Source organism: Halichoerus grypus, chromosome 1 (genome assembly GCF_964656455.1).
Source record: "Halichoerus grypus chromosome 1, mHalGry1.hap1.1, whole genome shotgun sequence".
In the NCBI taxonomy this organism is placed as follows: Eukaryota; Metazoa; Chordata; class Mammalia; order Carnivora; family Phocidae; genus Halichoerus; species Halichoerus grypus.
Genome location: NC_135712.1, coordinates 45,408,451 through 45,436,308, shown reverse-complemented (window position 1 = coordinate 45,436,308; position 27,858 = coordinate 45,408,451). Strand labels below are relative to the sequence as shown.

General features: G+C 45.8%; 2 protein-coding genes across 12 annotated transcripts in view; one reads left to right on the top strand and one right to left on the bottom strand.

The window, feature by feature from the left end:
- The first annotated feature begins 127 nt into the window (after window positions 1–127).
- RIOX2 (ribosomal oxygenase 2) lies at window positions 128–24,833 on the top strand. Of its 11 annotated transcripts, none has more exons than XM_078061991.1 (11): window positions 153–172; window positions 1,015–1,147; window positions 5,635–6,096; window positions 10,321–10,440; window positions 11,755–11,883; window positions 16,800–16,903; window positions 20,031–20,133; window positions 20,578–20,749; window positions 22,495–22,583; window positions 23,908–23,994; window positions 24,432–24,833. In XM_078061991.1, exons 3-11 carry the CDS (start codon window positions 5,662–5,664, stop codon window positions 24,603–24,605), a joined length of 1,413 nt encoding a protein of 470 aa, XP_077918117.1. In that variant the 5' UTR covers window positions 153–172; window positions 1,015–1,147; window positions 5,635–5,661; the 3' UTR covers window positions 24,606–24,833. The 11 variants fall into 11 exon arrangements, with proteins under 11 accessions (XP_035926189.2, XP_077918117.1, XP_077918194.1 ...); XM_078062068.1 differs by lacking the exon at window positions 153–172 and adding an exon at window positions 234–251; XM_078062233.1 differs by lacking the exon at window positions 153–172 and adding an exon at window positions 268–423 and having other exon boundaries at window positions 20,581–20,749; window positions 24,447–24,833.
- CRYBG3 (crystallin beta-gamma domain containing 3) overlaps window positions 24,758–27,858 on the bottom strand; it is a 105,889-nt gene continuing 102,788 nt past the window's right edge. The window contains exons 21-22 of the mRNA XM_036070277.2: window positions 27,352–27,511; window positions 24,758–26,420 (exon numbers count right to left, since the gene is read on the bottom strand). Coding sequence (XP_035926170.2) covers window positions 26,332–26,420; window positions 27,352–27,511 — 249 coding nt within the window. The 3' untranslated portion in view covers window positions 24,758–26,331. The remainder of the gene's footprint in view (window positions 26,421–27,351; window positions 27,512–27,858) is intronic.

Below are 27,858 nucleotides of genomic sequence, written 5' to 3'. Positions count from 1 at the left end.
CGGACGCCAGAAGCGCGCACCACCCACGCGGCCCGGAGGGGCGGGGACGCGGCCGCGGGCGCAGAAGCCGGAGCGGGCCCCCCCCAGCGTGCGCACGCCGCCCCGCCCCGCCCCGCCCCGCCCCCAGTCACCGCCCCGCCCGCTCGCGGCCGCGCGCAACAGGCCGAGCCGGGTGAGTGGAGTGGTGTCCGCCCGCCGTCCCGTGCCGCCGCTGGCGGGGTCATGAGCGCCCTCCCGGCGCCAGAGCGCGGGTGCGGGTGGGGCCTAGGGGGAGACCTGAGAGCCGAGCCCCGGGGAGCCTCGCGGACACGGGCTGGCGGGCGCTGGTGCTTTCGGGACCGGGGACGCGCGCTGACGCGCTCCGTGATTCCGGGGACCCGGGCAGGGAGGACACGCCGGGTCTGTTGCTGCCTGGATGGAGGGGTAGGGTCACGAGTGACCTGGGCACCAAGAGTGGCCCCCGTGAGCCGCCGGCGGCCTGGACACTGGGACGAGCGCTCGGAAAGTTTGGAGGCTCGGTAGGGAGGGTGACGCTCGCCCCGGCCGGGGAGCGCGGCCTCCACGTGGGCTGTGCTTCTGGCGTCAGGTCGGGCCTAGGAGACAGGCTTCACGGTTGGGGAACCTGCAGCCCGGGCTGTGGCCAGGGCAGCTGCGGCCCTCTTGTCCCGCCCTGACTTTAAAATTCCAGCTGCCGCTTGCCGGGCACTGAGCAAGTGTGACTAGCCTGGCAGCCTGGCAGTGGGTCGTCCAACAGGTTAGGAAGGCCAGGTTGTTCACTGTGTTTTCAGGAAGCAGGGGCCTGGGAGTCCCAGGATGTGATTAGTCCACTAATTAGCTGAAAATTCGGCGCCAGGCCATTGATTTCACTGGACTCGCGTTTGAGTGGAGGAGCCTGATTTTCCCAGCCTCTGCCACAGTCTCGTGGGTGGATGGGTTTGCCTCTCTGGCCTCATCCTTTGTAACGTCGTGGGTCACCAAAATACATGAATGTGGTATAATCCATTTTCTCTTTAGAATACAACTAAGAAGATAACTGCCGATCACAGCTTTAGGTCACCAGGAGAACCACTTTTCCCTCTGGATAAACATTTCTGTTGGGCAAAAAAAAAAGAAATGTTTTAGGTCAGCCTAGGCGACCTCCTTACAGGTAATATTTCTATCCTGGATGTGCATTTAATTGAGCAGAATTTGACTATCATTCTCTATGCGAATGGATCTAAAATTCCTGTGGAGAATTTACTAGGTTAATGCGGTTTTCTACGCCCCAGCTACCAATAGGCTTGATCTGGGGCCCAGATGTGCATGTGAACAAGTGTTCTTGGTGACTCCCCTTTAGAACTCTGCTCTGAAGATTATAAAGACACACCTCCCGCCCCTGGGTGGCAGTAACCACTGAGGGCTGATGTGCCATTCAACTGACGGTGCGGTTGACTACCCAAGCTACAACGACCATCAGAATAATCCCCACTGAATAAACTTTGTTTTCCCCCAACGCTGTTTTGTGTAAGGGTTTGAGGATTTTTCTCTAAAATTATATACAAAACATGAAAAAGGAAACTTCAGCGAACGTTTCTTGGGGACCCATGTGTCATGTTCTGTGCTAGGCTCTGGGAATGTGCAGATACCTGTTGCTGTGTTGACTTCTTGTCAGTAAATATTACCAAGGAAAGAAGGTTAGGACACTTAAAAACATAAAGGCTCTGTCTGTATGTATTGGCTGTGGAAGGGTTGGTTATCAGTATTGATTTTATTGTCGAGTTCATTCTTTAAAGTTGTTTAGATTAGTTTTTCTATGGATGGCTAGTACAATATGAACTGAGTTGATTTAATCTTTTTATACTTTAATGTTTATAATCAACTCAGATTGGAAACATTTGTTTTTATTTTAAAAATTGAAATATAATTGATATATAACAGTTTCAGGTATATAACATTTGCTATTTGTGTACATTAAGTGATACGAATTGCTTTTTTTTTTTTTTAAGATTTTTATTTATTTGAGAGAGAGAGTGAGCAGAGAGGAGAGAGCACAAGTCAGGGGAGGAGCAGAGGGAGAAGGAGGAGCAGACTCTCCATGGAGCAGGGAGCCCGATATGGGACTGGATCCCAGGACCCCGGGATCAGGACCTGAGCTGAAGGCTGCTGCTTAACGGACTGAGCCACCCAGGCGCCCCCCCAATTGCTTTTTTAAACTTTTTTTTTTTTTTTTTTCTGTAGCTTTATAAAAATATTTACTCAACTTCTGTTTGGGTGGTCTGTGAGGTTTATGGTCAGGCTTATATTGGCTTTACTTTTCTAGATAAAGGTTTTTTTCTTGTTTAATTACTATATTTTTGAGATTCTAAGATAGGCTTTTTTACTTTTTCTGAAATTGTGATGCATCTTAAGATTTTTACATGTTTAATGTGGTAGGGTATGTCATCTCTTCTCCCCTCCACCCCCAAAAGCTGTTAAAAAGAATGGTTGTCTTATAATACGGTAGTGTGAAAATCAGAGAAATAGTATATTTACCCAGTAACCTCTAAGCCAGTTTCCAATTAACTGAGCCTCAAATAATTTCAATATGAACGTAGAGAAACAAGAAATGATGTAACTTTTGGCAGTATAAGTAATGAAATTTATATTCTAACAAAAGCATTTGTTATGCAGTGGTGGGTTTATTTTATTAGTGATTGTAGATGGAAAAATGCTTTTAAGTGATTTTACTTTTGGCTTACGTATTTTGTGCACTTTGTTTAACCACACTTCCTGGTGAATGTGCTCATACTGTATTTATAAATTGTGCTTAAAGAAAAGCCTTTCATTGGCATCTTCCTGCTGTCCACATCCCTTAAATAAATTTTAAACTGACCAGTTGTGAGAGATACGAGATGTATAGCTTAATATGAAATTACTTTTTCATTATAGGGTACCTTAATGATACAAACCCTCTGAACCAATTTAACACTTTTTAAAAATTGGGAGCAATGTGTTGGGGGTCTCTAAGACCATCCCTAGGTTCAGTGATTTGCTGGGACTCACAGCTCATTTATTATAACAATAGACTAGGTGCTTAATTGGCCCAGCAACTAGTTGTGACAATACATGTGAAATGTTGCCAACCAGGGAAGCTCATCAGACACTTCAGAACTCAGGGTTTTTACTGGGGGCTGACCACGTAGGCATCCTCTGCCTGGCACCAAGCCCCAACCAAAATTCCAGACTCCCAGAAGGAAAACAGGTGTTCATTATAAACCACAGTGCACAAAAAATTTAGGCACAGTGAGTCACTCTTCTCCGTTAAAGGTGGTGGGAATGCTCCTGAAATCTAAGTTCTCAGACAATAGCCATACACGGGGCCTTTCGAAGGATAGGCCTCTCTGCACTAGCTGTGCTCTTTACTGAATCTCTTCATATCTCCTTGTTTCTACACCGCATCTGGGTCCAAGTATTGGCAATACTTTGTCTGAAGCCTTGATTCTTTAGTTGAGTTCCAAGTATTGGCAATACTTTACTGAAGCCTTGATTCTTTAGTTGAGAAATCAAACTGGTCTGGGAAACTTAAGAGGAATAGGGAACATTTTCAGAAAATGTGACTTATGGATGACATATCCTAAAACACCGAAATTTTTTTTTTTTTTTCCTAAGCTTAAGCCCTTACTCCTCCAATGCAAGCTTTTGGTGTCGATTTGTATTTGTTTTCCACCTTAGTCCTGTGTTTTCTTTTTTTTTTTTTTTTTTTTTTTTTAAAGATTTTATTTATTTATTTGAGAGAGCGAGGATGAGAGAGAGAGAGAGCATATGAGAGGGAGGAGGGTCAGAGGGAGAAGCAGACTCCCTGCTGAGCAGGAAGCCCGATGCGGGACTCGATCCCGGGACTCCAGGATCATGACCTGAGCCGAAGGCAGTCGCTTAACCAACTGAGCCACCCAGGCGCCCAAGATTTTATTTATTTATTTGAGAGAGAGAGAATGAGAGAGAGCACATGAGAGGGGGGAGGGTCAGAGGGAGAAGCAGACTCCCCACTGAGCAGGGAGCCCGATGCGGGACTCGATCCCTGGACTCCAGGATCATGACCTGAGCCGAAGGCAGTCGCTTAACCAACTGAGCCACCCAGGCGCCCCTTGTCCTGTGTTTTCCTATCAAAGGCACTTGATCTGAGCTGTTCATGGGTACAAAGTTTAGAAGCTAAAATGAGGCCACTAGAGTTGTATATTTTGATGTTTCCACTTCCTAAATTGTTCAATTTACATTTGGGTTGCATTCATTTATAAATTAGTTGTTGCAGTGTGTAACACCTATTCCAGGGTACTTTCTTGCCAGGCCAGACCACTAATTCTACTTAGTCCACTGTGTAGCTGAAATACACCTTAGTTATAATAACAAAAGAGCAGAAAACCGTGTTCTTACAGTCCTGCTAGCCCTACAAAACAAAACCATAACATCTATTAGTTACTGGACTCTGGGACAAATAGGTTTTTATAAGCATAATGGTTCTTGGCCTTTTTTGGGGGGCCAGGGACTCCTTTAAGAATCGAGTGAGAGCAATGTGCCTACCCCCCAAATCTATAGATATACATACACTTTGCAATAGAATCTTGCAGTTTCTGGAAATTCATGTAATTTGAAATATCATTCTTGAGCCCCAGGTGAAGGACAGCTGCATTGTAAGTGTGGCAGTAGTATGGTTTGGGGGCAGTTCTGAGAGAGGCTCAGCGATGCTGGGGAGTGTTGCTCCTCAGATGTGGGCCCGGGACCAGCAGCAGCATTGTTACCTGGGAGCTTGTTAGAAATGCAGAATCTCAGCCCTGCCTCAGATCTAGATGCTCAGGTGATGGGCGTGCGTGTTAAGGTTGGGGGGAGTGCTGTGTCTGAGGTTCCTGATGTTGGTATTTTATTGTATTTTATTTTAGTTTAAAAGTTAAAGCTTTTTAAAGATGGCATATAATTATCTTTAGCTTTTACTTTGCAGCCTCTTTTTTTTTTTTTAATGGGGGCGGGAGTTTCCGATAAAGTAGCTATTTTCAGGAGTAAGCTGCGAATCAAAAGTGAGGAGGTTCAGGTGGTAAGGAAGAGACTTGGGAGCAGGCAGCTTCTCGCTCCAGCCACCGGGTGCCCAGGGCACGTTGGCCGCCTTCCTGCACAGCCCGTGGGGGCGGTGCTGTGCCCAGGAGCACTGGTGGTGGGCCCCTGTTGGTAGTTCTGGAGGCGAGTGTTTGTAACTCAGGAGTACATCTAATTAGGTTTGGGACCTGGTGCTGACTGACGCCAAATTCAGGATTTTCGACTTCCGCGTCAATGGCCACCGGCTAAAACTGTGACCAGGAACTGCCACGATCGCAGAACCATTCATTTGGGATCATTATACCTCCTAATAAACAAACAACAACGAATTTCATGACTTAGTGCTTATGTACAAGAAAAACAAGCTTTCCTTTAGATGGATATGTAATCTGAGTGGTGGTTGAGGCTGAATCCTATCTTGGAAGATGTGGTGTTGGCTGGAGGCTCGGTCACATCCTGAAGGAGATGGCATTGACTTCCGAGTTCTCCTGAAGGGCTACTGGCCTCGCACGCTGTGTGTGCGTGATCTGCTGACACGAACACTGGCACTCCTGGTAAACCTAATCCCGTGTGTGCTTCATTCTCCGGTAGGTCCGCTTCCTCACGGAGGACAGAAGGATGCCGAAGAAAGCAAAGCCCACGGGGACGGGGAAGGAAGAGGGATCTGCTCCCTGTAAGCAGCTGAAGATGGAGGCAACTGGCGGACCCTCCTCCGCTTTGAATTTTGAAAGCCCCGGTGATCTCTTTGAAAGCTTAATCTCGCCCATGAAGACAGAGACTTTTTTCAGGGAATTCTGGGAGAAGCAGCCCCTTCTCCTTCAGAGAGATGACCCTGCAGTGGCCACATATTACCAGTCCCTGTTCAGGCTGTCAGATCTGAAGAGTCTCTGCAGCCGGGGTATGTACTATGGAAGAGACGTAAATGTCTGCCGCTGTGTCAACGGGAAAAAGAAGGTTTTAAATAAAGATGGCAAGGTGCACTTCCTTCAGCTGAGAAAAGATTTTGACCAGAAAAGGGCAACAATTCAGTTTCACCAACCTCAGAGATTTAAGGTAACAGGTTCTCCCCATGACAGAATCATTTTATGGGTTAAAGTGCTAACGTTTGGCCACAGGTCAGCTCAGGGATGAACCTGTGATGATTAGCGTCCTGCCAGTTTGAGAGGAGGTACCACCTGTTTGCTCTTTAAATGCATCCCAGATTAGGAGATCCTGTGTTATCTGTTGGCTAAACTGTTAGGATCGCCCAACAACTCCGGGGGACGTGATCATCGCACTGCAAGAACTATATTGCAAGTTTATAAATTAACATTAAACCTCCAGGAGCATGTTCTGTGGGGTGGTTTATGTTTTGGTGTATGGTAGACTTTTCTATTTGGTTTGTCCTGTCATTATAATTTAAGGCATGATAGCGTCGGGGTGATCATTTTCTTCTTGAGGTTGCTTCCCTTTACTACTTACAACGAGCTAAGTAGAGGCTTCAGAGCTGTGACCAGATCAAGTACCAGATGCATGTTTAAGAAAGAGACTTTACCCTCATTAACAGCCGCCAGGTAGCTTTGAGGGTGTGGGTCCTGGAACTACTCCCAGGGAGGCAGTCATAGGTAGAAGATAGCTTTGATTTGCAAGTCTGGGAGAGTGGCTCACTTTTTATTTATTCTATATCAGTGCTTAACATTCAAGAAATAATTAGCCTCCTCTCTGTTCAGTTTCTGCTTCATAAATGCAATCTTAGCTAATCTGCTTTTGTAGAGGTTTGAGATCTTTACATGACAGGTGGCCCAGAACAAATGAGGGTCTGTTCTCAGTTCAGAAATCCCCTTTCATGACCCATGGCTGAACCAAAATGGCAGCATGGGAGGAGGAGCAGGAGAGCGGTCCATCAGGTTCCATGGTGAGGATTCTGGCTGTGTGATGGCTCCTGGGACTTTATCATCAGTTATCAGTAACGTTTCCAATGGCTGAACTCTGTTGCTTTGGTAGAGCCCATTGGCCAAATTTTCCTCTCTTGTCTAAAGGATCTTGAACCTATTTGTGCTCTGGATAAAGTTAAGTACTCTTAGATGTTTCAGTATAAGTCCTGATTCCAGATAGTCCATCTCATGCAGTCATAAGAAGTTGAAATGTTTCTGGAATGCCAACCTTTTGGCCCAGCACCCAAAAAGAATTTATAAATAACTTGCCAGACCAAGTCATGATTTGAATTCAGGAAATATGGACACCATGGTCTTCTCTCTGAGCTAGTCCTTGACTCTTTTCTTGGCTAGAAGCAGCACTTTTTTAAAAAGCGGGTTTTAGACACCTAATAACTATGAACATAAAAGGTCAATGAAATTGATTATATGTAATTTGGTCACAAACCAGTAGAAAGTTATTATTTGGTATATGTGTGGTGTCCTTAGTGGCTGTCATTTCTGTCCTTAGCTAGGGAAAATCATCCTGGGCTTTTCCCTGTTCGTCTCTTAAGTCCTGCACATTTCTCCTCTCTTTTTCCTTTGCCCTGTTGACTCAGCTCTTTGGCCAGGTTTACGAAAGTGGGAAGGATGAGCTTTCTCCGTCTAAACTCAGCTCCCCGGCTAGACTGGGATGCACCCTGCTTTTTCTCTTTCCACCACTTGAGAGTCCTATAGGAGTTCACCCTCTTACAGTGGATGCTGGGTTCTAAATAGTTTATTATGAGGAGGTTTAGTGTTGTATGTGTGTTTAGGAATGTGCATATTATTATCAGGATAGAAAAAGTCGAGAGGCAGTTCATCACTGGCTAGGTTGAGAGAGTAGACAGTGCCTTGTTTATTGGGTTTCAGAATGTGCACAAGTTCTTATTCTAGTTGGTCGGGAAGTGAATAAGGAGGTAATCAGGGAACCCTAAGTTGTTCCCCACCTTCTTTGGATAATCCATGTCAAAGGTCTGGGTGAGTTTACCAAATACACGTGTTCACTTTTGAACCTTCTTTTTTTTATTATTTATTTATTTATTAGAGAGAGAACACGAGCAGGGAGAGGGGCAGAGGAAGAGGGAGAAGCAGGCTCCCCACTGAGCAAGGAGCCAGATCCCAGGAGCCCGAGATCATGCCCCGAGCCGAAGTCAGACGCTTAACCTACTGAGCCACCTAGGCGCCCCACTTTGGAATCTTCTAACAGACATTCGAAATAGGGCATTCATTGTGGTCTCTATTTTACATGTGAAAAAAACGAGTTCAGAGCTATGGACCTTTTCCATAGCTGCTAAGTAAGGACTTCTGACTCCAAATCTGAGGCATTTTCCTGCCATACTTTTAAAGATGTTAATTGAAATGTAGCAGGGCTTTGGCATGTTTGTTTTTGCCTTTCTTTAGTAAAGGTGTACCCATGGGCTTCTGGTCCCAGAAGCAGTTGCATTCAGTTTTGATTTTTATGGGTAGGTCAGTGGAGAGAGGAGGTTGTACCCACTGAGGAAGAGGCTTCCACCTTCCCTTTTCACTGCTCTGGGGTCCTCCTTGGCATCTCCAGACATAGCTGGGAATCCTGACCTAAAGAAGACAGGTCGTAAGAGCCTTGTTTGTGCCTAAGTCGGTGTTGGTGAAGCCATAACACTTGTATCCTGCCTTGCAACTTAAGTAAGTTCGCAGATAAGTTGTTTTATCAGTCTTAGTGGGGGAGTCCTCGTTTTACAAATAAAGACGCTAAAGTCATTTAGTTTGTAACTACAACTTGGATTGAGGTGGTTTGACTTCCTATCTCTTTCTACTAGGCTATACTTGGCAGATTGAGAAGCTAAATGTCCAGGAGAAATGGAAAAATTGTGCAATTGATCGGCCCAGATGCTTGAGCTGGGAACCATAGTCACCCATATGGTCCTGAGATGCCTCTCAGGCCGTCAGAAGGAGAAGCCCTGGTTTTCTAATGGTTCCAGTTACAGTATAGATGTAATTACAGTGCTCGCTTCGGCAGTACATATACTAGATGTAATTACAGAGCCAGGTCCTGCTGGCCCTTCCCTGGTATAAATTAGGTGCTTTGAGAGCTCTCTTAACTCTTTGGAGCTATTCAGAAGCCATTAAATTATTCTTCCTCTGTTAAGTAGAACCCTTGATCTATAAATAGAGTAGCCCAGTCGTCTTCCTAAAGATGTCTCCCAAAGCTTTTTTCATACTGACCTAACTCTTTCCCACTTGGTACTTTTAATACTGTAGATCCTTTTTCAGTCAAATGGTAGGATTGACTCTCAAGCTGTGGTCATTGGTTGACTCACCAAATTTTTAAAAATGCATTTGAGTGTCTTGTGTGTGCCAGGCACCGTACATTCATACTTGAGACTGAATGTCTTCAGTATCCGTTAGTGTCCTCGTAGGGGATTTGTGATTTCTTTAAGATGATTCCTAAAGGGGCAGTATAGGGCCACGGCTAAAGGCACAAGCCAGGCTGCCTGGATTTCAGTGCTGGCTCCGTCGTATATTAGCTGTGTGTCCTCGTGCTTCAGTGTCCTCATCTGTGAACCAGACATTATGGTCTTGCTCCCCTTACCGGACAGGGTTGTTGGGAGGGTTATAGAACCAGTATACGTAAAGCACTTAGAGACAGGGCCTGGCAGAGAAGAAGTGCTAATATCCGCCTGGCCTAATTGCTACCTCCCCTCTCCTTATCCACTTGGGAAAATCATTCATATTCTCTCTCTCTCTCTCTCATGAACTACTGTAGAACTCTCCCTGCACACACACCTACACCCCCATCCCTGCAAAAAAACCCTTGTTCTTTAACAAGTCTTTCCCACTTTAGTAGGGTGAACCAGGCACTAACTGCCCAGCCAAAGCCAGGAGGCTTTTAATCCCCTTCCCCTCCCGCACCCTGTCCTAGTTGGTCCCTCACAGCCCGTGGCGCTTCCAGGGTGCATCTCTGCCTCTCCTTCTCCCCCACCACCCTGCTCATCTCCCGCCTGGGCTGCTGCCTTAGTAGCTCCCGACTGATGTCTCTTGCTTTTCTCCAGGCCACTCTCCACACAGTAACCAGAGTGAGCTGTCAGAAATGTACATTAGATCGTGTCATTGCCCTGCTTAAAATCCTGTGTGACTCCTGATTGCCTGCCTTGCTAATTTCTCGGTTTTCTGTAGTGTTCTGCACTAGGATGGAAGATTCCTGAGGGCAGAGGTGTTGGCTCTTTAACTGCTGAATTCTTGGGTATCTGGAACATAAGAGCTGTGCAGTAAAGACTGGCTAAGTGAATAAGAACATGTTCTTCCTCTTGTTTCTGACATATTTTTCACCTCTTCTCCCACCTTCCTTCCTTCCTTTCTTTTTAAGGATGAGCTTTGGAGGATCCAGGAGAAGCTAGAATGCTACTTTGGCTCCTTGGTTGGCTCGAATGTATACATAACCCCTGCAGGATCCCAGGGCCTCCCACCCCATTATGACGACGTGGAGGTAAGAGGAAGAACATTGTTCTGCTCGGGTAAGGAGTCACTGCGAGCCTGGTTAGATGTCGGTTCAGTTCAGCTCTCTGCGCTTCTTGCCGTGTGGTCCCGGAGATCTTGACCTCACCCAGATGTGGGGTCAGGTGAATCCTGCCAAACTGGTTTCCTGCTCATTCTCAAAGGGGAGAGATGGTTTCTAACTTTACTAATATAAAGAGCTACACATTCCTATGAAACAGGTATTTATTGAATTTGTCTACAGAAAAGCGTGATTGGCTTTTTCTCTAATTTCACAATGTATGAGTTTTAATAAAGTGAGGTCACAAGTAATCCTTACATCTGCTTTCATTTCATCCTTTTTTTGGAGCTGCCAAAAATAGATAATTTTTTCCATTTGTGAAAATCTTGGGGCGGCTTGAATGAAGGTCATGGTCTCACTTCGGCACTGGCACCTTGACAAGTGTTGCTTCACTCTCGTGTGGCTGCCGAACAAGTTCATTCTCCGTCATGGGTAGTCCATCGTTTTCTTTTTATGCTAATGCAACGGTATGAACACAGAGTTATTAGTAAAAAGCCCCTTCTTGCCCCTTTGAAAGCAATTTCATACCAATACATTTCCCAAAAGTTTTTGTTTTTGCTGTTATAATATTTTATTTTATTATTATTATTTTTTTAAAGATTTTATTTATTTATTTGAGAGAGAGAGAATGAGAGAGAGCACATGAGAGCGGGGAGGGTCAGAGGGAGAAGCAGACTCCCTGCCGAGCAGGGAGCCCGATGCGGGACTCAATCCAGGGACTCCAGGATCATGACCTGAGCCGAAGGCAGTTGCTTAATCAACTGAACCACCCAGGCGCCCTGCTGTTATAATATTTTAAACAGAGCTTTAAAATATCTTTGGCTGAATGAAGAATAAAGAACTTGAAGTTTTCCTCTCTGCCAAGGATGATACTCAGGATTTTAGACCCTGAGGAATATCTGAAACTTGGCTTTTCCATCAGAGATTATGGGCTCTCAGCTGTCTGATAGAAGATTTAAAGGGAGGAGATGTGGGGATATAAAGAACCCAGTGAGGCTTTATTACAGTGAAGAGAATGAATATCCTTCCAGTATCAGGGTTCATGATTACCTGTTTTTAAAAGTGAAAACCAGCAGTGGCAACTTTTAAGTATAGAGTGAAATGCCTCACTAATCTCTCATTTTTATTTTTTATCTGAAATTTGTAATCCATCTAAGCCTTTGCAGGGCTAATCCTCTAGCAGCCCTGGGCCTCGTGAGTTGTCAGGAAGCTCGCTGACACTCCTGGGCCCTGTGGCTTCCGTAGGTCTTCATCCTGCAGCTGGAAGGAGAGAAACACTGGCGTCTCTACCACCCCACTGTGCCCCTGGCCCGGGAGTACAGCGTGGAGTCCGAGGACAGGATTGGGAGGCCGGCGCTCGAGTTCACACTGAAGGTACGGGACTTCCATCATGGCCGCTGCTTCTGACACAGGGTCCGGTCTGGGGTTTAGTGTGTGTGCGGGGGTCCCCGTGGGAGGAAATGCAAGAGCGTGGGCTTGGGCTGGCTCTCGCTCGCTAGCACGTGCAGCTTCTAAAGGAGACTTGGTGTTTGTACTGTAGAACTGAGCTGAGGAGACGTTAAGTTCATTTTCCAAACAAGTTGTCTCCAAATGTAATCCAAGTTCAACAGAAATGGATTGTGATTTCGTTGACCACCGACTTCTCTAGAGTAGAAGTGGAAAGTTCGGCCTTGGGCAGCTTCACCAAATCTAAGCCAGCTGTCAGGACCGGGCTGTAGCTTGCCTAGGCAGAGCACAGCCAGGGACCCCTTAGTTTTTTTGTTGGGAAAATTCTAGCATGACCCACTTTCCTCCTGACTGTACAATAGACTTTCTCTGCACTCCCCTTCCTTACCCCTGTGTATAGTCACCAAAAGAATAGTAATCCTCTTTTGGATATAGTAATTAAGGGCTCTTCCTCCAGGAAGCCAGGTGGCTTGAGCATGGTGACTGGTTGGCTGGCCCCCTGCTATAGAGAGTCTGTCTTTGAGCAGTTAGCCTGGATTGACCACAGCCAATCCCTAGCAGGTGAGATTGCTGAGAAAAAAATCGTAGAGGGATAAGAATAGGTCCATAATTCAACTTTATATGTTGAATTAAGATATAACAGCTCAAATCATTCTAAAAATTCTACCAACCTGATATACTTGCATATAGTTATTATTTTTGAGTTTCTTGTGTCTTGAACTTAATAATTAGTTATAATTACTCAATACTTTATGGCCCTTTCTTGATTTTAAAAACTTTGCCTGGCTTGCCTGTGACTGGGAGAAACAATCTCCCTTTTTATGATGTGTGTTTATATTACAGGGGATTTAAATAGATACAATAAAGGTACCCTTCATTTTTTTTTTTTAAGTTCTTGGTCAGCGGTCAACAAACTATGACCCATGGGCCAAAAATATGTCCTGCTACCTGTTTTGGTAAATCACGTTTACTGGAACACAGCCACAGTCCATTCCTTTTGCTGTCTAGTGCTGCGTTCACATCACACCCGCAGAGTTGGCTGGTTGCCACAGAGACCACGTGGCCCGCGAGCCACAACTATTTACTGTGGAGCCCTTCAGGGAGAGAGTTCACCAACCCTCACTCTTGGTGAAGCATGTTTAATAGTCTCTTGGTTGATTATTTTTAGGCCAAAGACTAAGCTGTCCATGGTCTCTGAGGCCAGGGCTGAGTTACCGAGCCTGACAGCTGGCTACTTGCCGTGCCCAAGAACGTTGAGCTTTCTTGGTCTTCAGGTGCAGGTGGTGTGGGTTCTGCGAGGTGGTGCTGGGAGCCTGGGAGGAGATGGGGTGATACCCATTAATCACACCCATCCTGTCTCGGTTCATTAGGAGCAGCCCTGAGTCTCCCGGGAGGAGAAGGACAAGCGTTGTGTACCGTGGGTTTTTTCCCAAGTTGCACGTCTATATACTTGTGGGTTTTAAATCGGTGAAGCTCTTCGAATGAAATCTCGCGTAAATGCCCAGTGTATGAAACAGAAAAGCTGAGTCACTCTGGGTGGGGTGGGCATAAAGGCCACAGTGAGGGTCACCAAACCCGAGGTCTTGGGATGAAGACCCCTCCTGCAGTGGGAACACCACTCTGGTTTGGGGATCTGACACACCTGGGTTTGAATTCAGCTGCTGTCCCTTAAGAGCTGTGCATTCTTGGGCAAGTTATTTATCTCAGTCTCAGTTTCTCCTTTACTGCAAGGGAGATCATAATATTTACCTTGTAGTTTGTAAGAATTGAAAAATATGTTTTTGATGCCTCCTTTGCAGTGAAACTCCTTGGAAGAGATGGCTCTATGTCAATATATTTATTGCTGCTTTTCAAATTCCCACAAATTCAGTGGTTTAAAACAACACAGATTTATTAACTTATAGTTCTGCAGTTCAGCAGTCCAAAAGGGATTTGGTTTCACTTGGCTGAAATCAGGTGTTGGCAAGACTGAGTTCCTTCCAGGGGCTCTAGGGGAAAATCAATTTCCATGCTTTTTCCAGCTTCCAGAGGCCTCCTGCGTTCCTTGGCTCACGGCCCTTCCTCCATCTGCCAAGCCAGCAACGTAGAGCCTAGTCTTTCTCCCGCTGCCATCTCTATGGTTCTCTCTTGCCGTACCCTCTTCCCACTTTTAAGGATCCTTGTAATTACATTGTCCCTGCCTGGATAATCTGGACTAATTTCCCTGTCAGCGCCTTAATTGGCCTTGTCCGTGTGCCCTAAATATTTATAGGTGCCTGGGGTTAGGACGTAGATGTCTTCGGGGACCCAGTCACCGGTCTTCTCTCCTGCTCGTGGGCACTCCTCCCCACAGGCTTTCCTCCTCACCATTCCTCCAGAACCATTCTCCCCAAGGTTACTGGGCAATCCATGTTGTCAAGTACAGTGCTGACCTTCAAGTCCGCATCTCAGCAGCCCCCCTGTCAGCCTCGTTGGACACAGTGGGTCACTCCTGCCTTCTGCACTGGGCTTCCAGGACGCCTCCCTCTCTTCTCTTTCCCACCTACTGGCTGTTCTTCCTCATCCTCCTTTGCTGTTTTGTCCTCAGTCTTTGTGTCTCTGAAAGTTAGGGTGCCAGGGATTATTTCCTGGACCTCTTTCCTCAATCCACACCCACTCCCATGGTTTTAAATTTCCTCTAGACTGCCCTACTTTCAGTGCTGTGTTCAGTCTCTAGCCCACATCTCTAAACTCTAGACTTATATCCAGCTGCCTATTTAATGTCTCCACTAAAAGGGTAAAAGGTATTGCCAATTTAATATTCTGCAAAGCAAACTCCCATTTCCCACCCTGTCCCCAGCCTCCTTCCCTGTAAATGCCTCACCATTTTCCTGCTTGTTCAGGACAAAACCCTTGGATATGGATCTATACAAAAGCCTCCTATTTGGTATCCCCATCACAGACTTTTCTGACGTAATGATGATCATGATCCTTTTGCGATCCATTGAACCCTTTGCCCAGACCTCCAGTGGTTTTCTTTTAAATCCAAAATAAAAGCCAAAGTCCTTAAAACAGCCCAGAAGGCCCTGTAATCTGGCCCCTCTGCTGCCTTCTCACTTCATCTCCCATCATTTCCACCCTCACTACTCTCCTGCCACATTGACCAATGCTTTTCAAAGGTGCCAAGCACATTTTCAACCTCAGGACCTTTGTACTGCTCTTCCCTCTACCTGGAACCCTTTCTGCCCAGGTAGTCCCGTGGCTGGCTTGCTCATTTCCTAAAGTCTCAACTGAAATGTCATTGTAGCGGAGTGAGGTTTCAGTGCCCATCCTGGATAAAAATGGCACCTCTTACCCCAGGCACACCCTGCCCTCCACATCACCTTATGCATCATTCCTCTCCTTCTGCTTCTTTTGCTTTCACTGCATTTACCACCACTTGACCTTATTTATTTACTGCTTTATTTTATCTGCCTTGCTCCAATAGAATGTTTTTATGGTATCCGTTGTCTCTTCTTTCTTCTCAAATGTTTGCTCTTTGTCTCAAATGAACTACAAAAGGGCAGACCTTGTTTTGTTCAATGCTCTATGCGCAGTGCCTACCTAGCATGGTGCCTGGCGTGGGAGGAGGATGGAGAATTGTTAATCAAATGTTTGTGGTATGAATAAATGAATGAATGAAGGTCTCATTCAGAGGGCTGGCACAGAGACATTCAGCAAGTGATAGCTATGATTGTGAATAAAGCATTTGCTTGAGGTAGTAATTTCCCTGTCAGTTTGGTGTCATTCAGGGTGAATGAGCCACCAAGATCACTCTTATGAATATATTTAATTGTATATTGTTTCTTGCTTTAAGGAAAATCTTAACATTAAGAAAAGGTTGGGTTTTTTTGTTTGTTTTTTTTAATCTGCTATTTCTTGAGCTGCCCCTCGAGGGCCCACCCTCTTAACCAGTGAGCCAGACTGCTTCCCGTGGTTGCAGTTTTTTGGGTTTTTCATCTGGGTGGGATTAGGGAGGATGTAGCTTCAGGAATGATTTATGAAGGATACTTCTGTCCCCTGGCTTGGGTGAGACCTGGAACAGGGTAGAGGAGGTTCACCTGCCCAGGAGAATGACTGATCTCCAGTTACATCTAGTTTTTAGGTTCAAGTGAAGGGTTAAATGGTTTTTCATCTGTTCATCCAAACATTCATTGAGCCTCTGTTGTACACCTGATGCCTTGGTAGTTTGGGCTCTGGGGAGTACATGATGGACCTTGACCCTGCCTGGAAGAGCTCACCAGCCTGCTGGTGGAGGGGGGGAGGGGCAGGTAGAAGAGTAATTACAGTACAACCATGTGCCTGTCACGGCTCCAAGAGCTCTGGAGATAGCATCTCCTTTAATCGTGAAAATAAGTCTGAATTTTGGGCCATTGCCTCCGTTTTACCGGTGAAAGAACTGAGGCTTCAGGGAGGGTTCAGTAATTTCCTGGGGTCACTAGCCAGTAAGTGGCAATGTCTGTTTGACTCTAAAGCTCCTACTGTTCACCACTGCCCCATTTGAAGGGTGGAGAGGGAGGGTGCAGGCTCCCCAGGGTGTCACCTGGATTGGGGCGGGACAGTTTCAGGGGCACCTGCTCTCAGCTTGTGAATAAAGAAAGTGACTTCAGGTACTGAAACCCTCTCCAAGATTGGGGTTCACAGTGACAGGCTCACAGGCATGGTGAAGGTAGACTAGTGGGACCCCAGGAGCCCAGCATACAGACCACCTCAGGAATCACGAAGTAGAAGGTTTCTAGAATGGAAAACTGAAACTCAGAGCCTATTTTTGTCTCTTTAAGACATAGAGGACTGAGAAGACATCCTCCTTATTAACTCCCTTCTCCCATTTTTTTTCCTTTCTTTAGCCAGGTGATGTCCTGTACTTTCCCAGAGGGACCATTCATCAAGCGGACACTCCTCCAGGGCTGGCCCACTCTACTCACGTGACCATCAGCACCTACCAGAACAAGTAAACACTCTCCTCCCAGCCTTGCATCCCAGGGAAGCTCAAGCTGTGTCCCATGGCAACCGTATGCAGAAGGGAATGAGGGAGTTGCCCTGCTGTCCTGCTTATCCAACCTCAGAGGTTTCATTCAGGCCCTTGCTAACTTCTGGTTCCTTTAGAGTCCTATCCATGCCGTTGGCCCATCTGGGGTTCCTCCTGCGAATGTCATGAACCTGACTGTATAGAAAATGGGAGTTGCCCGGTGAGGGCTCCATAGTTTGGGAAGAAAGAACCACAGCTGTGGTGGTGTGTTATTGACGCCTGGCTGGAATTGCAGTCTCTCTCTTTTTAACATTTTTTTATTGCAGTAAAATATTTATAACATAGAATATGCCACCGTAACCATTTTTAACTGTACAGTTTGGTGACATTAATTATGTTCACAGTGTTGTGCAACCGTCACCAGTGTCTGTCCCAGCACATTTTCGTCACCCCGCACAGAAACTCTGTGTCCATTGAAACCTCCGGATCTCTTGTAAGGTTTCCACTGTTCATACAAGTTCATGAAATGGAGTAGGAAAGCAAGTCTGGAACAGTGAGACCTAAAAGCACATGTGCTGAAAACCGTTCTGATTAAAACTGTGTTCCATTTTGGTGCGTGGCGCCTCCCAGGCCCCGGGCGGCAGCGGCCTCCCTGTGGGTCCCTAACAACGGCGACCTTGCTAGCCCCGGGCGCGTTCAGACTGCCAGTCGTCGATGCCCGGCAGCTTGTGGGCACCAGAGCCCGTGCGGTGGCTGGGAATGTGGGCCTGGGACTGAACTCGCACCCTGGAGCTGGGGGTAGGAGGGGAGACGGATCGGGGAGTAGCAGTGGGATAACTTCCATCGTGGGTTTGTAGAGGAGACTCCTGAGGAGTGCAGAGGAATGCGCTGAGCCAAGCTGGGGCGTCAGGGAAGGCTTCAGAAATGACTTGACACCCAGGCTGAGTGAGTCTTAAAGGGTGAGTAAGCAGAGTGGGTCAGACGGTCAGACTGGGAGAGGCATTCCAGCCCCAGTGGACAGCAGGGCCCCTCCTACGTTCAGAGCCATAACTTGCAAACAAGTTGGTAAGCATGACTTCTGCTTCCTCATCTGGTGTTTCTGGGTGAAATGAGCCCCTGTGTTTAAGAGGCTGACCGGAGGAACTAGCTGGAGCCTGGCCTACAGTTAGGGTAGTCCTTGCCCACAAGCAGACCAGAGCTTGTATTATCCTTCCTTTATGAAAAATGCTCTTCTTACGGTGGCTAGGCAGATTCCTTGCATAGCCACGGGGAGGCTGGAACCAGAAGTTCCCAGTGGGTGCCGAGCAGCTCTGGGCCTTGGCAGCCAGTTTGGCCCCGTGGGTGTCCACGTAGCTTCTGGTATCCTGCTATTAATGTGATTCAGCTCTTTCCCTTTCTGGGATTCTCTGTCTTTTGCATTCACTTAATGCCCCCAACTGGTTTTCTAGTAAGTGGTTTTTCATGCACTTATTTTCCTTCCTCACCTTCTGTTTACTCGTAACATTGACTCATCCATAAGCCGTCATCAGTTACTCGTCTGACCTCCCTTTTTCTCACTAGACCTAATAGCTTCTACTTCTGCTAAACTCTTTCCCAATCCCAAGAGTGATGATCTGGTGGGCTGCCCCTGGGTCCCACCCGTGCCTTCTCTGGTCAGCTGGGGAGGGGGACGGGCGCCGTGATTGCGGAGCCTCGGGTCAGACTCTGACCTGTGCTCTCTTCGGTGGTGCTGGAGCTAGAAGGGGACAAATTGGAACTCAGGAACCATTGCTCCCAGAGCTGTCCCTGTGCCGCGGGCCTGGTACCCCGGAAGGCACTGGCAGGGTGAGGATTTGGGGCCTTTTCCTAGCACCTGTCAGGGGGACGTTGTTGGGAACGTCTGGGATCTGGGTGTGGGACAGCAGCAGGTTGATTTGGCTGTTTTACCAAAGTGAACCCCTCAAGAAATACTAATCTCAAAGTTTGGTCTAAGATCCATTCTGACCCTAACCAGAACACAGAGCTTGGTTTAACTGCAGTGCCATCTCCCCATGAGCTACTGCCGCACGATTTCACCCAGGACCCTGCAAAAGAAGAGCTTATTTTTGTGCTGGTAAAAGAGCTCCAGGAGAAGGTTCATTCAATCAGATGGGAGGTTGGGTGTAACATTAAGTTGCAAAGTATGAGGACACCAAATGCAGACGTCTTAGGGAAAGTGTCGCTCATGTGACTTTTGTCTTTGGGCACTTTTTCGGAAGGGAAGCATAAAAGTGTTAATTTTGCTTACTGAGTGAGAAGCAAAAGTCATACTGTGAATTCCCATTTTTGCACATAGCCAGCAATTTGAAATCTGCTGGTGACACTGGGGGAAATTATAAACAGCTAGAAATATTTAAAGAGAGCAACCCCACAGAGCGTTTCTTACAGTGGCACACATTTAGGAGCGAGCCGATTGTAAATGCCCCAGACAAAGTACAGGTAATTGAACACCGATGCTCATCCCTAGACATTATTTTTGGCCACTGGATTCTACCCTTCTAAGCACTGCTAGAGTTTTAACAAGTTGCAAATCGATTGTTTTGAAATTGTTGATGTTGGATATTTCACTGAGGAAGAGTGCCCCTCTTTATAAGGGAAAAAGGAAAATGTAATGTGTAACAGTTCAGATAATTACACAGTCCAGGGATTTTACTGTTACCCTAAATGTATTTCTTTTTGAAATTTGAACATGAACTATTTTTTTAGGTCCTGTGATTGTTAAAATTTCCTACAGAGCTCCTCTCATAGACACTTGTGTTACAATTGAAAACATTAAAAATAAATTGGGCCCTTGAACTTCCCACTTTACACCTGTATAGGATTGTGTGGTATCTTTTAAGAGAAGTCGTGAATAAAGCCTAGCCTCCTACCTTTTACCTTTCCACGTGAGTGTCTGGGAAAGGGGAGGGGAGAAGCAGTGTGATTGATGAAGGCCTTCAAGTTTCTTCGTGCTGAGTAATGTCACAATAATGGAACTCACAGTGCTTGGGGAGTTGGAATGTAGTTTGTAGCTTCTGGGTTTACTAAGTAATCAGTGTTTTATGTAGATTCTGTGGGTGTTCACGGTTTTCTTTCTTGGTGCGTGTTCCAGTTCGTGGGGAGATTTCCTTTTGGACACTATTTCGGGGCTTGTATTTGACACTGCAAAGGAAGATCTGGAGTTCCGGACTGGCATACCCCGGCAGCTGCTCCTGGTAAGGAGTAAAGGCTTGGGGATCTGGGGGGTCGGGGCGGGGGGTCAGTGGCAGCCCAGGCCAGCGGAAGCTGTGGCCTGCTTCCTGGGCAACCCCAGGATCCTTCTTCCCACCAGTCAAGCCCAGCTCCTGGGCTACATGCAGCGCTGCATGCTTTGCAGGGGAACGTGGCGCTGCACGGTCCGTGGGCCCCCAAGAGCCAAGGCTGTTGCGCAGGCAGCCCCTCTTTCCGCACGGCGAAGGCAGGGTGGGAACGCTGGCTAAGGAAGTGGCTGAGTCACTGAGGCACGTGGCCCGGAGAGCCGCAGATTCGGCCACCGGCTTACGCAGGAGAGACCCGCTGGAGATGCTGGCTGGTGATGCTCCGCGTACTGCTCTGGACACCAGGACCTGCGCGGGCAGTCCTGCTGGAGTTCGGGCCAGGACTCACTTCGGGGTTTCCAGCAGGTGGACGCCACGGCTGTTGCGACGAGAAGGTTAAGTGGCTTTCTGAGGACCCTTGCCGACCGGCTGGAGGGCACCAAAGAGCTGCTTTCAGCTGACATGAAGAAGGATTTTGTTATGAACAGACTCCCCCCTTACTATATGGGAGACCAAGCTGAGCTTTCGATGCCAGGTGGGATATTTTGAGGCTTTCCTGGATGGGCTCCTCTTTGCGCAGATGGAAAGAAAGAAGCATTTTAGAATTAAGGTGGACCTAGATCTATCTTTAGCATGTTATGTTTGGATGAGACATGCTGTAGCTTTAGGGATCCTGCATCTCATAAGTCTTTTGCAAAGAACTTGCGTCCCACTTGATGGGGAGAAAGAACCCTGTGATTGTGGGTGAGAAATATGTGTATGGGCACTCTGGTATTCTCCATCTTCAGGAAGTTCTAAGAACTTGAACACAAGGTTGTCACTAACCTGCCCCGAGTCCCAGGTGACTATTTTGTGACCGGTTTAGGCTGCAAATGACCTAACACTTGGATAGTTGGTGATAGCAGACCATCAGTACAACACTCCTGCAGTGGGACAAATGAATTTAGGACTTGTTGCAACAGGGAAGACCACACTGCTGGGAGTTGCGGGTGATCTAAGTAAAGAGTGTTGGAAGGATTCAGGCTTGAGTTAGGTGATTTTTCAGGAGGGTTAAGAAAGCAGGGCTTTGTTCTGGGATGGCCGCTGTCAGAAAATGAGTGTGATTGGGTCTCCTGTAGGCAGGAGGAGTGAAATGAGGCTGAGGTTGCAATTAGTAAGGCAGGGGCAGCCGCTCAGATCAGCAGGATAGGGACGTTTGGTCATTTTTGAGGTTTGGATAGTGTTCTGGCTTTTGCCTGAGTTCTGACATGCTGTTGCAGTGGCCTTGTTTTCGCCTTGCCCTCTCACAGAGTGGCCTGCTGGAATGTTGGTGTTCTGTGGAATCGTGTTCAACAGGAGACGCCGAGACACGGCTGTGGGTACCAGGCCAGCTCTGCGGCTGCCTTGCCTTTCTCCTTCTCTGTGGGGTTGAGAGGATTATTTTTACTAACGTTTATAAAAGCCTTCTTTCTCATGGTTGAGACCCACTGAAATAAGACAATCTATAAGGTCGCCTTTAACATTGATTCTGCTTATAATTTTAGTATCATCTTTGGGGGAAGTTTGGAATTTGTTTTTGCACCTATTCAAAATAGCAAATTTTTACCAGCATGTATTTCAGTCTTTAGTAGAACAGTTTTCAGAGTATCAGCTTATGGCACAGAATATCTTACCTGAACCCTTCTTTGTCTTAGCCATTAGAGTCCATAACGCTATGTTCCCTCAAGACTCTTTCTTCAACCAGATGACCCTCTCAGGCCAGTCTGTTTTTAGTGGCTACTTTTTTACGAAGTTAAATCCAACTTGGAAAATACTTTTTTTTTTTTTTTCTGTGAGCTTTATTAGGTGGCTTTCATGACACTACACTTGACCTACATGGATGGAATAAGTTGCTAGGATTACAGAACTAGTCGTTGGTGAGATGGTGCGGTTTGAACTCAGGTAGTCGTACTTCTGGGCTCCCCACGTAGAGCAAGCGGCAGACGGAGGCTGGAACCTGGGCAGCGAGTGTTGTGTGCAGGGTGCACGGCGGCACTGTCTGTCGGGACCGCCGCTCTGCTTCCGGGGCATGGTTTAGATCTAGCAGAGGTACCTACCAGCATCTCTTGTCACTTACCTGTTACACGTCTACACTGTAAGAATGAGCTCCGTAAGGATGTAAACTATACTTCAGTATCATCATAAATATGGGGTAAGTCAGTACTTGAGTTGGAGGGCACCCCACATTTGGATTCACCGCACACAAGTCTGAGCCTGGGATTCCTCTACTGAAGGCTGGCTTTCTCTCTCTGGGTCTTCTAGGTGGACGGTTACCAAGGTTGGACAGCACAGTGAGACTGCAGTTTAAAGACCACACCATCCTCACAGTAGGGCCGGATCAGGATCAATCTGTGAGTATCCAGAGAGGAGGAGGTTTCCTCTCCTCTCAGGACATTTCCATCACAGGCCTCAGGTTATCAAACTAACAGATGGCCCCTAACTTTCCAAACCCTTTGGGCATCCATCTGTTCTCCTTAGTGCCCTGACTTTACCTCAGAGGGTGCCCAGATCTCACTATGCCAAAGATGCCTGCCTATTGGGCATTTGAGGCTGGCCCTCCTCCCCACAGATCCCTCCTTCATTTCCTTCATGTGGTGATGGACGCCTGGTCTCTGCCTCCTGGTTCAGGCCATACTGCTCTTGCTCAGACAACTGCAGACCCTTCCTTGTTCACACACCTCCCTCACGCACTCTCCCATCCTGCACCTTGCCCAGTCGGTCATTACATGTGGTTTTGTTGATGTTCTTCTAGATCATGCAGAAGAAAATTTATATTATATAACCTTGCCACCTGGCCCCATGGTTTACTGATCCTAGACTCAATGGAAAACTTTTAGAAATTATAAATTCCCAGGCTTCATTTGGTCTGGGTTAGAGCTTCTGTATTTATTACCAAAGCTCCCTGTACAATCCTAAGGACCTTGGGAACTATTCCGTGCCCTGTGACTTCACCTTCTTCCTCCTAGTCAGCTATCTTGGGAGGTGCTCCATGAATGAGTAGAGGGGCTGTGAGTTGGGGGCAGCTAGATGTGTCCATAACCAGACTGTCACAGCCATTGGGGCCAGACCTGGGGAGGACTGGTTTATAATATATGTAGAAGACCTCAAAAGTACACACTCTCTTGTATTCGTCTCTCAAAAAAAAAAAAAAAAAAAAAAAAATCCTAGTAACCCTTATCTAAGAGGTGACAAGGACTGAGGTTCTGGTCACTGTAGGATGGATGGACAGGGAAGTAGACTATCTGAGAGGCTACTGTAATTGGGAGTTTTTATAGATCCCACAGCTGGTATTTCTCAAGAAGTAATACTCCGTGGTGTTCACAAATTGCCAGCTTATAACTGGGAATGTCATATATGGATATAAAAAAAAGTGCTGGCTGGATTAAATGAAACTTGAATGTTTCATTGATAAGTTGATAGGTTAAGTGGTTGCTTTTTCATTAAGCCACATTTCTGATGATGCTCTATGAGCTACACTCTGTTTTATCTTTAAAAAAAAAAAAGTGCCTATTTGCTATATACAAATAGTAATTTGAGGAATATAGTTTGTGTATATCTATCCTAACTTTGTGCCAAAAAGATTCTTGGTGTTAAATTTTGTTATTGGAGAACCCTCCTTGTATTGACCTCCTCGATATTGTGTTGTTGACAGCTTAACTCTTACCTTTTTTTAAGGATGAAACTCAGGAAAAGATGGTTTACATCTATCATTCCTTAAAGAATAGGAGAGAGACACACATGATGGGAAATGAGGAAACAGAGGTCTGTTCCAACCTAAAATATCTTTACTCTGATTTGGTGATGGCTGGGAAGAATGTGTTACCTTTGATTTATGGGTGATGCACTTTCTTATGACTGCAGCGTGGGCTTAACATTTCACACAACTGACAGAGCCCTTGCACGGGGATGATTAAGTCAGTCAGACAGTTCTGTGATATACGTACACATACACCAGCTTTAAAAGATACGAGCTGGGACCATGTAGCCTTGTAGGAAATGTGTAATGTCATAAATATGAAGTATTTCAAACGACTAATTTCTTAGGATATAAAGTAGGAGACCTTTCGTGAAGTCTAAGTTTTTATATGGGAATTGGCAGATTCTATACGTTATCTAGTTGTAAGGCTATCAGAAATACTGAGAACTATAGAACTATACAAGTTATGAAAATACCACTTTAATATTTTTTATCTGACTAGTGTATCCTTTTCCAGTCCCATGGACTTCGCTTTCCTTTATCACATATGGATGCACTGAAGCAAATTTGGGGTCACTCAGCTATTTCTGTCAAGGACCTGAAACTGACTACAGATGAGGAGAAGGAAAACCTGGTGTTATCCCTCTGGACAGAATGCCTAATCCAGGTAGTCTAGGGCCTGTCCAGAATCAAGGGTGTACCGTCTCAGACACGTGCGCAAAGAAGAGCAACGATGTATGTGCTGCTTCTGTCGACTGGGAAGGGCCCTACAACAGCCTTCCTTACCTTCACGGAAGAAGGGGGTCTCAGAAAGTAACCAAACCGTACTTTGGACAAACTCATTTAATCCAGTGTGGTAGAAAAGGCACAACTCCAATAAATGGATCATTGAAATTTAAAGGTCGCTACTTGGCTTTGTCTTTGTTCTTTGGAAGAAACTTCTTTAAAGAGCCTTATTGGCTCTACAAAAATCTTTTAAACAATTAACACAAAAAAAATTTAAATTGTTTTTTTACAATGAAAATATATACCTCCGTGTATACACAGCCCCCTCCCCCGATTAAAATAAAGTTACCCGGATAATGTAAGTTTCATTAAATACTGCCACACTAATGAGAGGCGCTCCCATCTTACAGATGCTGCTTCAAGGATGACAAAGAGCCTGAGACGACTGAAGGAAAAAAAATCAGTATTTACATGGAAAGACCAAGTCTCCATAAAAAAATGCTCAAAATATTGGGTCTTTGTGCTTAAACAATTCACTGTTATTTTACATTCTAAAGTGCGTAAAGGTTGATAATTCAAAAATATCACTGGAGTATTTAATCTTTCTATATAAAAATAGAGCAGACAGTTTTCTGCTTTCTGGTAAAAGTTGGTGACGAAGGAAACAGTTGTCTCAAGTTTAAAACCAACTCAGGAGGGAAAAATACTTAAGAATTGTATAATTTTTAAAGGTGGTACTGATTACCTGATATCCTACCTGATTTTGCTTAAAAATGGAAATAAAAACTGAGTTTTCAGCCATTTCATTAAGTAAAATGGTATAGTCAAAAAGGCTCAAATACTACTTGGTTTTAACTTAAACATTTGAAATTTCCCTTTACTTCAGACAAAGAAAAATTTGACTGAACTCCTTGAGGGCAGATCAGGCAAAATATAGGGTGAGGTGTCAGCACCAGGACAGGTGACCACCGATTACAGTCTTGTCACGCGGGAGAGAGTAAGGATGGTCACGAGTTAATTTGTGCTTTTTTAGTTTGGCCACAGAAAATATGCCAATACTCGAGCCTCCTTCCTAAACAAAGCCAAGGTCCTTTCCTGGGGTCAGTTATAAGTATGAATACTTATGGTGCTTCAGTTATAAAAGCCTCAGTAGAGAAGACCCTTTAAGGCTTATCTAACACAGCAGCTTAATAGGAAGGTTTATTAAATATGTTTTTAGGCATTGCTAGAAAAAAATTATTTCTCTTCTTGCAAAAGGATGACTTGACCTAAAGGAATTTGTTTCCCTGTGCTTCACACTCACACACCTGTCTCCTAGGATATTAACAGCTAATACAGGCTGACAGTCACCAGGGTCCTACAGTGGCTTTCAGGAGTAGGACTTGTGTCTGGTGGAGAGGAGAGAAAGCACACGCTTGAGGGAAGTTGCTCACCAGAAAACTGGAGACCAATCAGGACTAGAACCTTTCGCAGAAATCAAAATGTGCTTTTCATAGGAATGCTAAACAACTGGCAAGAATACTTGAGTGTTGCCATGGTTAAGAGCAATGGTCTTGGAAGCTAGGAGAAAACTTCATTGTGCTCAGTGATGCAGGAGCGTGAGGACAAGTAGCTTCTTTTCCCAGGGACAGGAGGTTTGTTCTTTGCTCTTTCTAGAGATGCCGCAGATTCTCTCCTCACAATATTTCAATGTCCCATTTCTGTGTTTCTTCTCCCTCCAGGGGTTGATTTACAATTACATGAGTCTTGTCATAATAATTTCCTCCTAAAATAAGAATTCCAAAAGAAAGGATTATTTGTTCACACAGGTGCTTAACAATGTTCAGCCCACCAAGTGCCAGATTAAGACTTCATTCCTGGGGCACCTGGATGGCTCAGTCAGTTAAGCGACCGCATTCCGCTCGGGTCATGATCCCAGGGTCCTGGGATCGAGCCCCGCATCGGGCTCCCTGCTCAGCGGGAAGCCTGCTTCTCCCTCTCCCACTCCCCCTGCTTGTGTTCCCTCTCTTGTTGTTTCTCTGTCAAATAAATAAATAAATAATCTTAAAAAAAAAAAAAAAAGCAGCCTGATGTGGGAAGCTGAGTTTAAATAAGCTTAGCTATGATTAACCTCAAATCAGACCTCAGTATGACTCAAACTGAAAAACTAAGAGGTAGAACAGTTGACTACAAAAGCCGTGTGCCCAGCACCACAGTTCTGGAGAGAGCTCGGGCTGGATGTTGGGCACGGTTTCTGTTTCCACACGGACAGCGGCTGTGACTAAGCCAATTAAAGCAACAGCCCAGACCTTGCTCAATTCCAAAGCAAGTTTAAATGATACCTGCCATCAATTTTAAGTGAGGGCTTTTAAGGACTACAGCAATTCATGGCAAAAAGAGGTTTCTTTCTATGAAACAGGATATTTTATGGCTGATGAAGCTTTAAATTTAGAATTGTTCTCAAAGATCATGTAGCAAATGAGAATTTTACAACTGTCCTAATGAACAAAAACCTCAGACTTTGTCCTGAGGCTTTTCCTGCTTGAGCCAAGTAGCTCATTGTTCATTAAAACAGCGTATCTTTTTTCAAGAGTAAGTAGAAATGACTTAATATTTCTTTTGTGCATCAGGATTTCTTTTCCCCAGGAAGAGGAGAAGGTTTGGAATTTAAAATTCTATCCAGGGACACAGAACGTTGGGTTTCCTCAAAGGCCCACCTTTAACATCTAGGACAAGTTGATCGCTGAGATAGGAGCTGATGGTTCCGTTTCTGTTCAGCTTCCACTTCTGCTGGCACTGTCCGTGTTCGGGCCACAGAGCCACTTTAGCCCCGGGGGTGTCCCGGCCTCCAATCACATCAAGGCACGTGTCACTGGCCTAAAGGTTAGGAAGCAGATTGGCAGTACTGTGTTAGCTCCAATCAAGTGAACTGGGTCCCTTCCCTTTACACGACTCTGATCTAAAAGAGAAGACTATCCAGCATAGTTATAATTTCACCAACTGCTGAAGTAGTCTTTAGGGCAGCGGAGGGACGTGGTACAGACACAGACCCACGGAAGTAGAGGTGCATCTGTGAAAAGGACACCTGCATCTGACAACAGATGGTCAATGAAGGTCTGCTGAACTACAATTAAATGTCAAGTCTCTGTTGGCATAAATGTATCAGGTGGACCACGGTTTCTTTTTTTACGTAGGCTCCACACCCAATAGGGCTTGAACTACGA

Coding starts and splice junctions, on each gene's coding strand:
- RIOX2 (XM_036070296.2), top strand. CDS start 5,662: ATGCCGAAGAAAGCAAAGCCCACGGGGACGGGGAAGGAAGAGGGATCT. Junction 11,884..16,799: donor CGCTCGAGTTCACACTGAAG/GTACGGGACTTC, acceptor TCCTTTCTTTAG/CCAGGTGATGTCCTGTACTT. Junction 20,134..20,577: donor TACCCCGGCAGCTGCTCCTG/GTAAGGAGTAAA, acceptor CGGGGTTTCCAG/CAGGTGGACGCCACGGCTGT.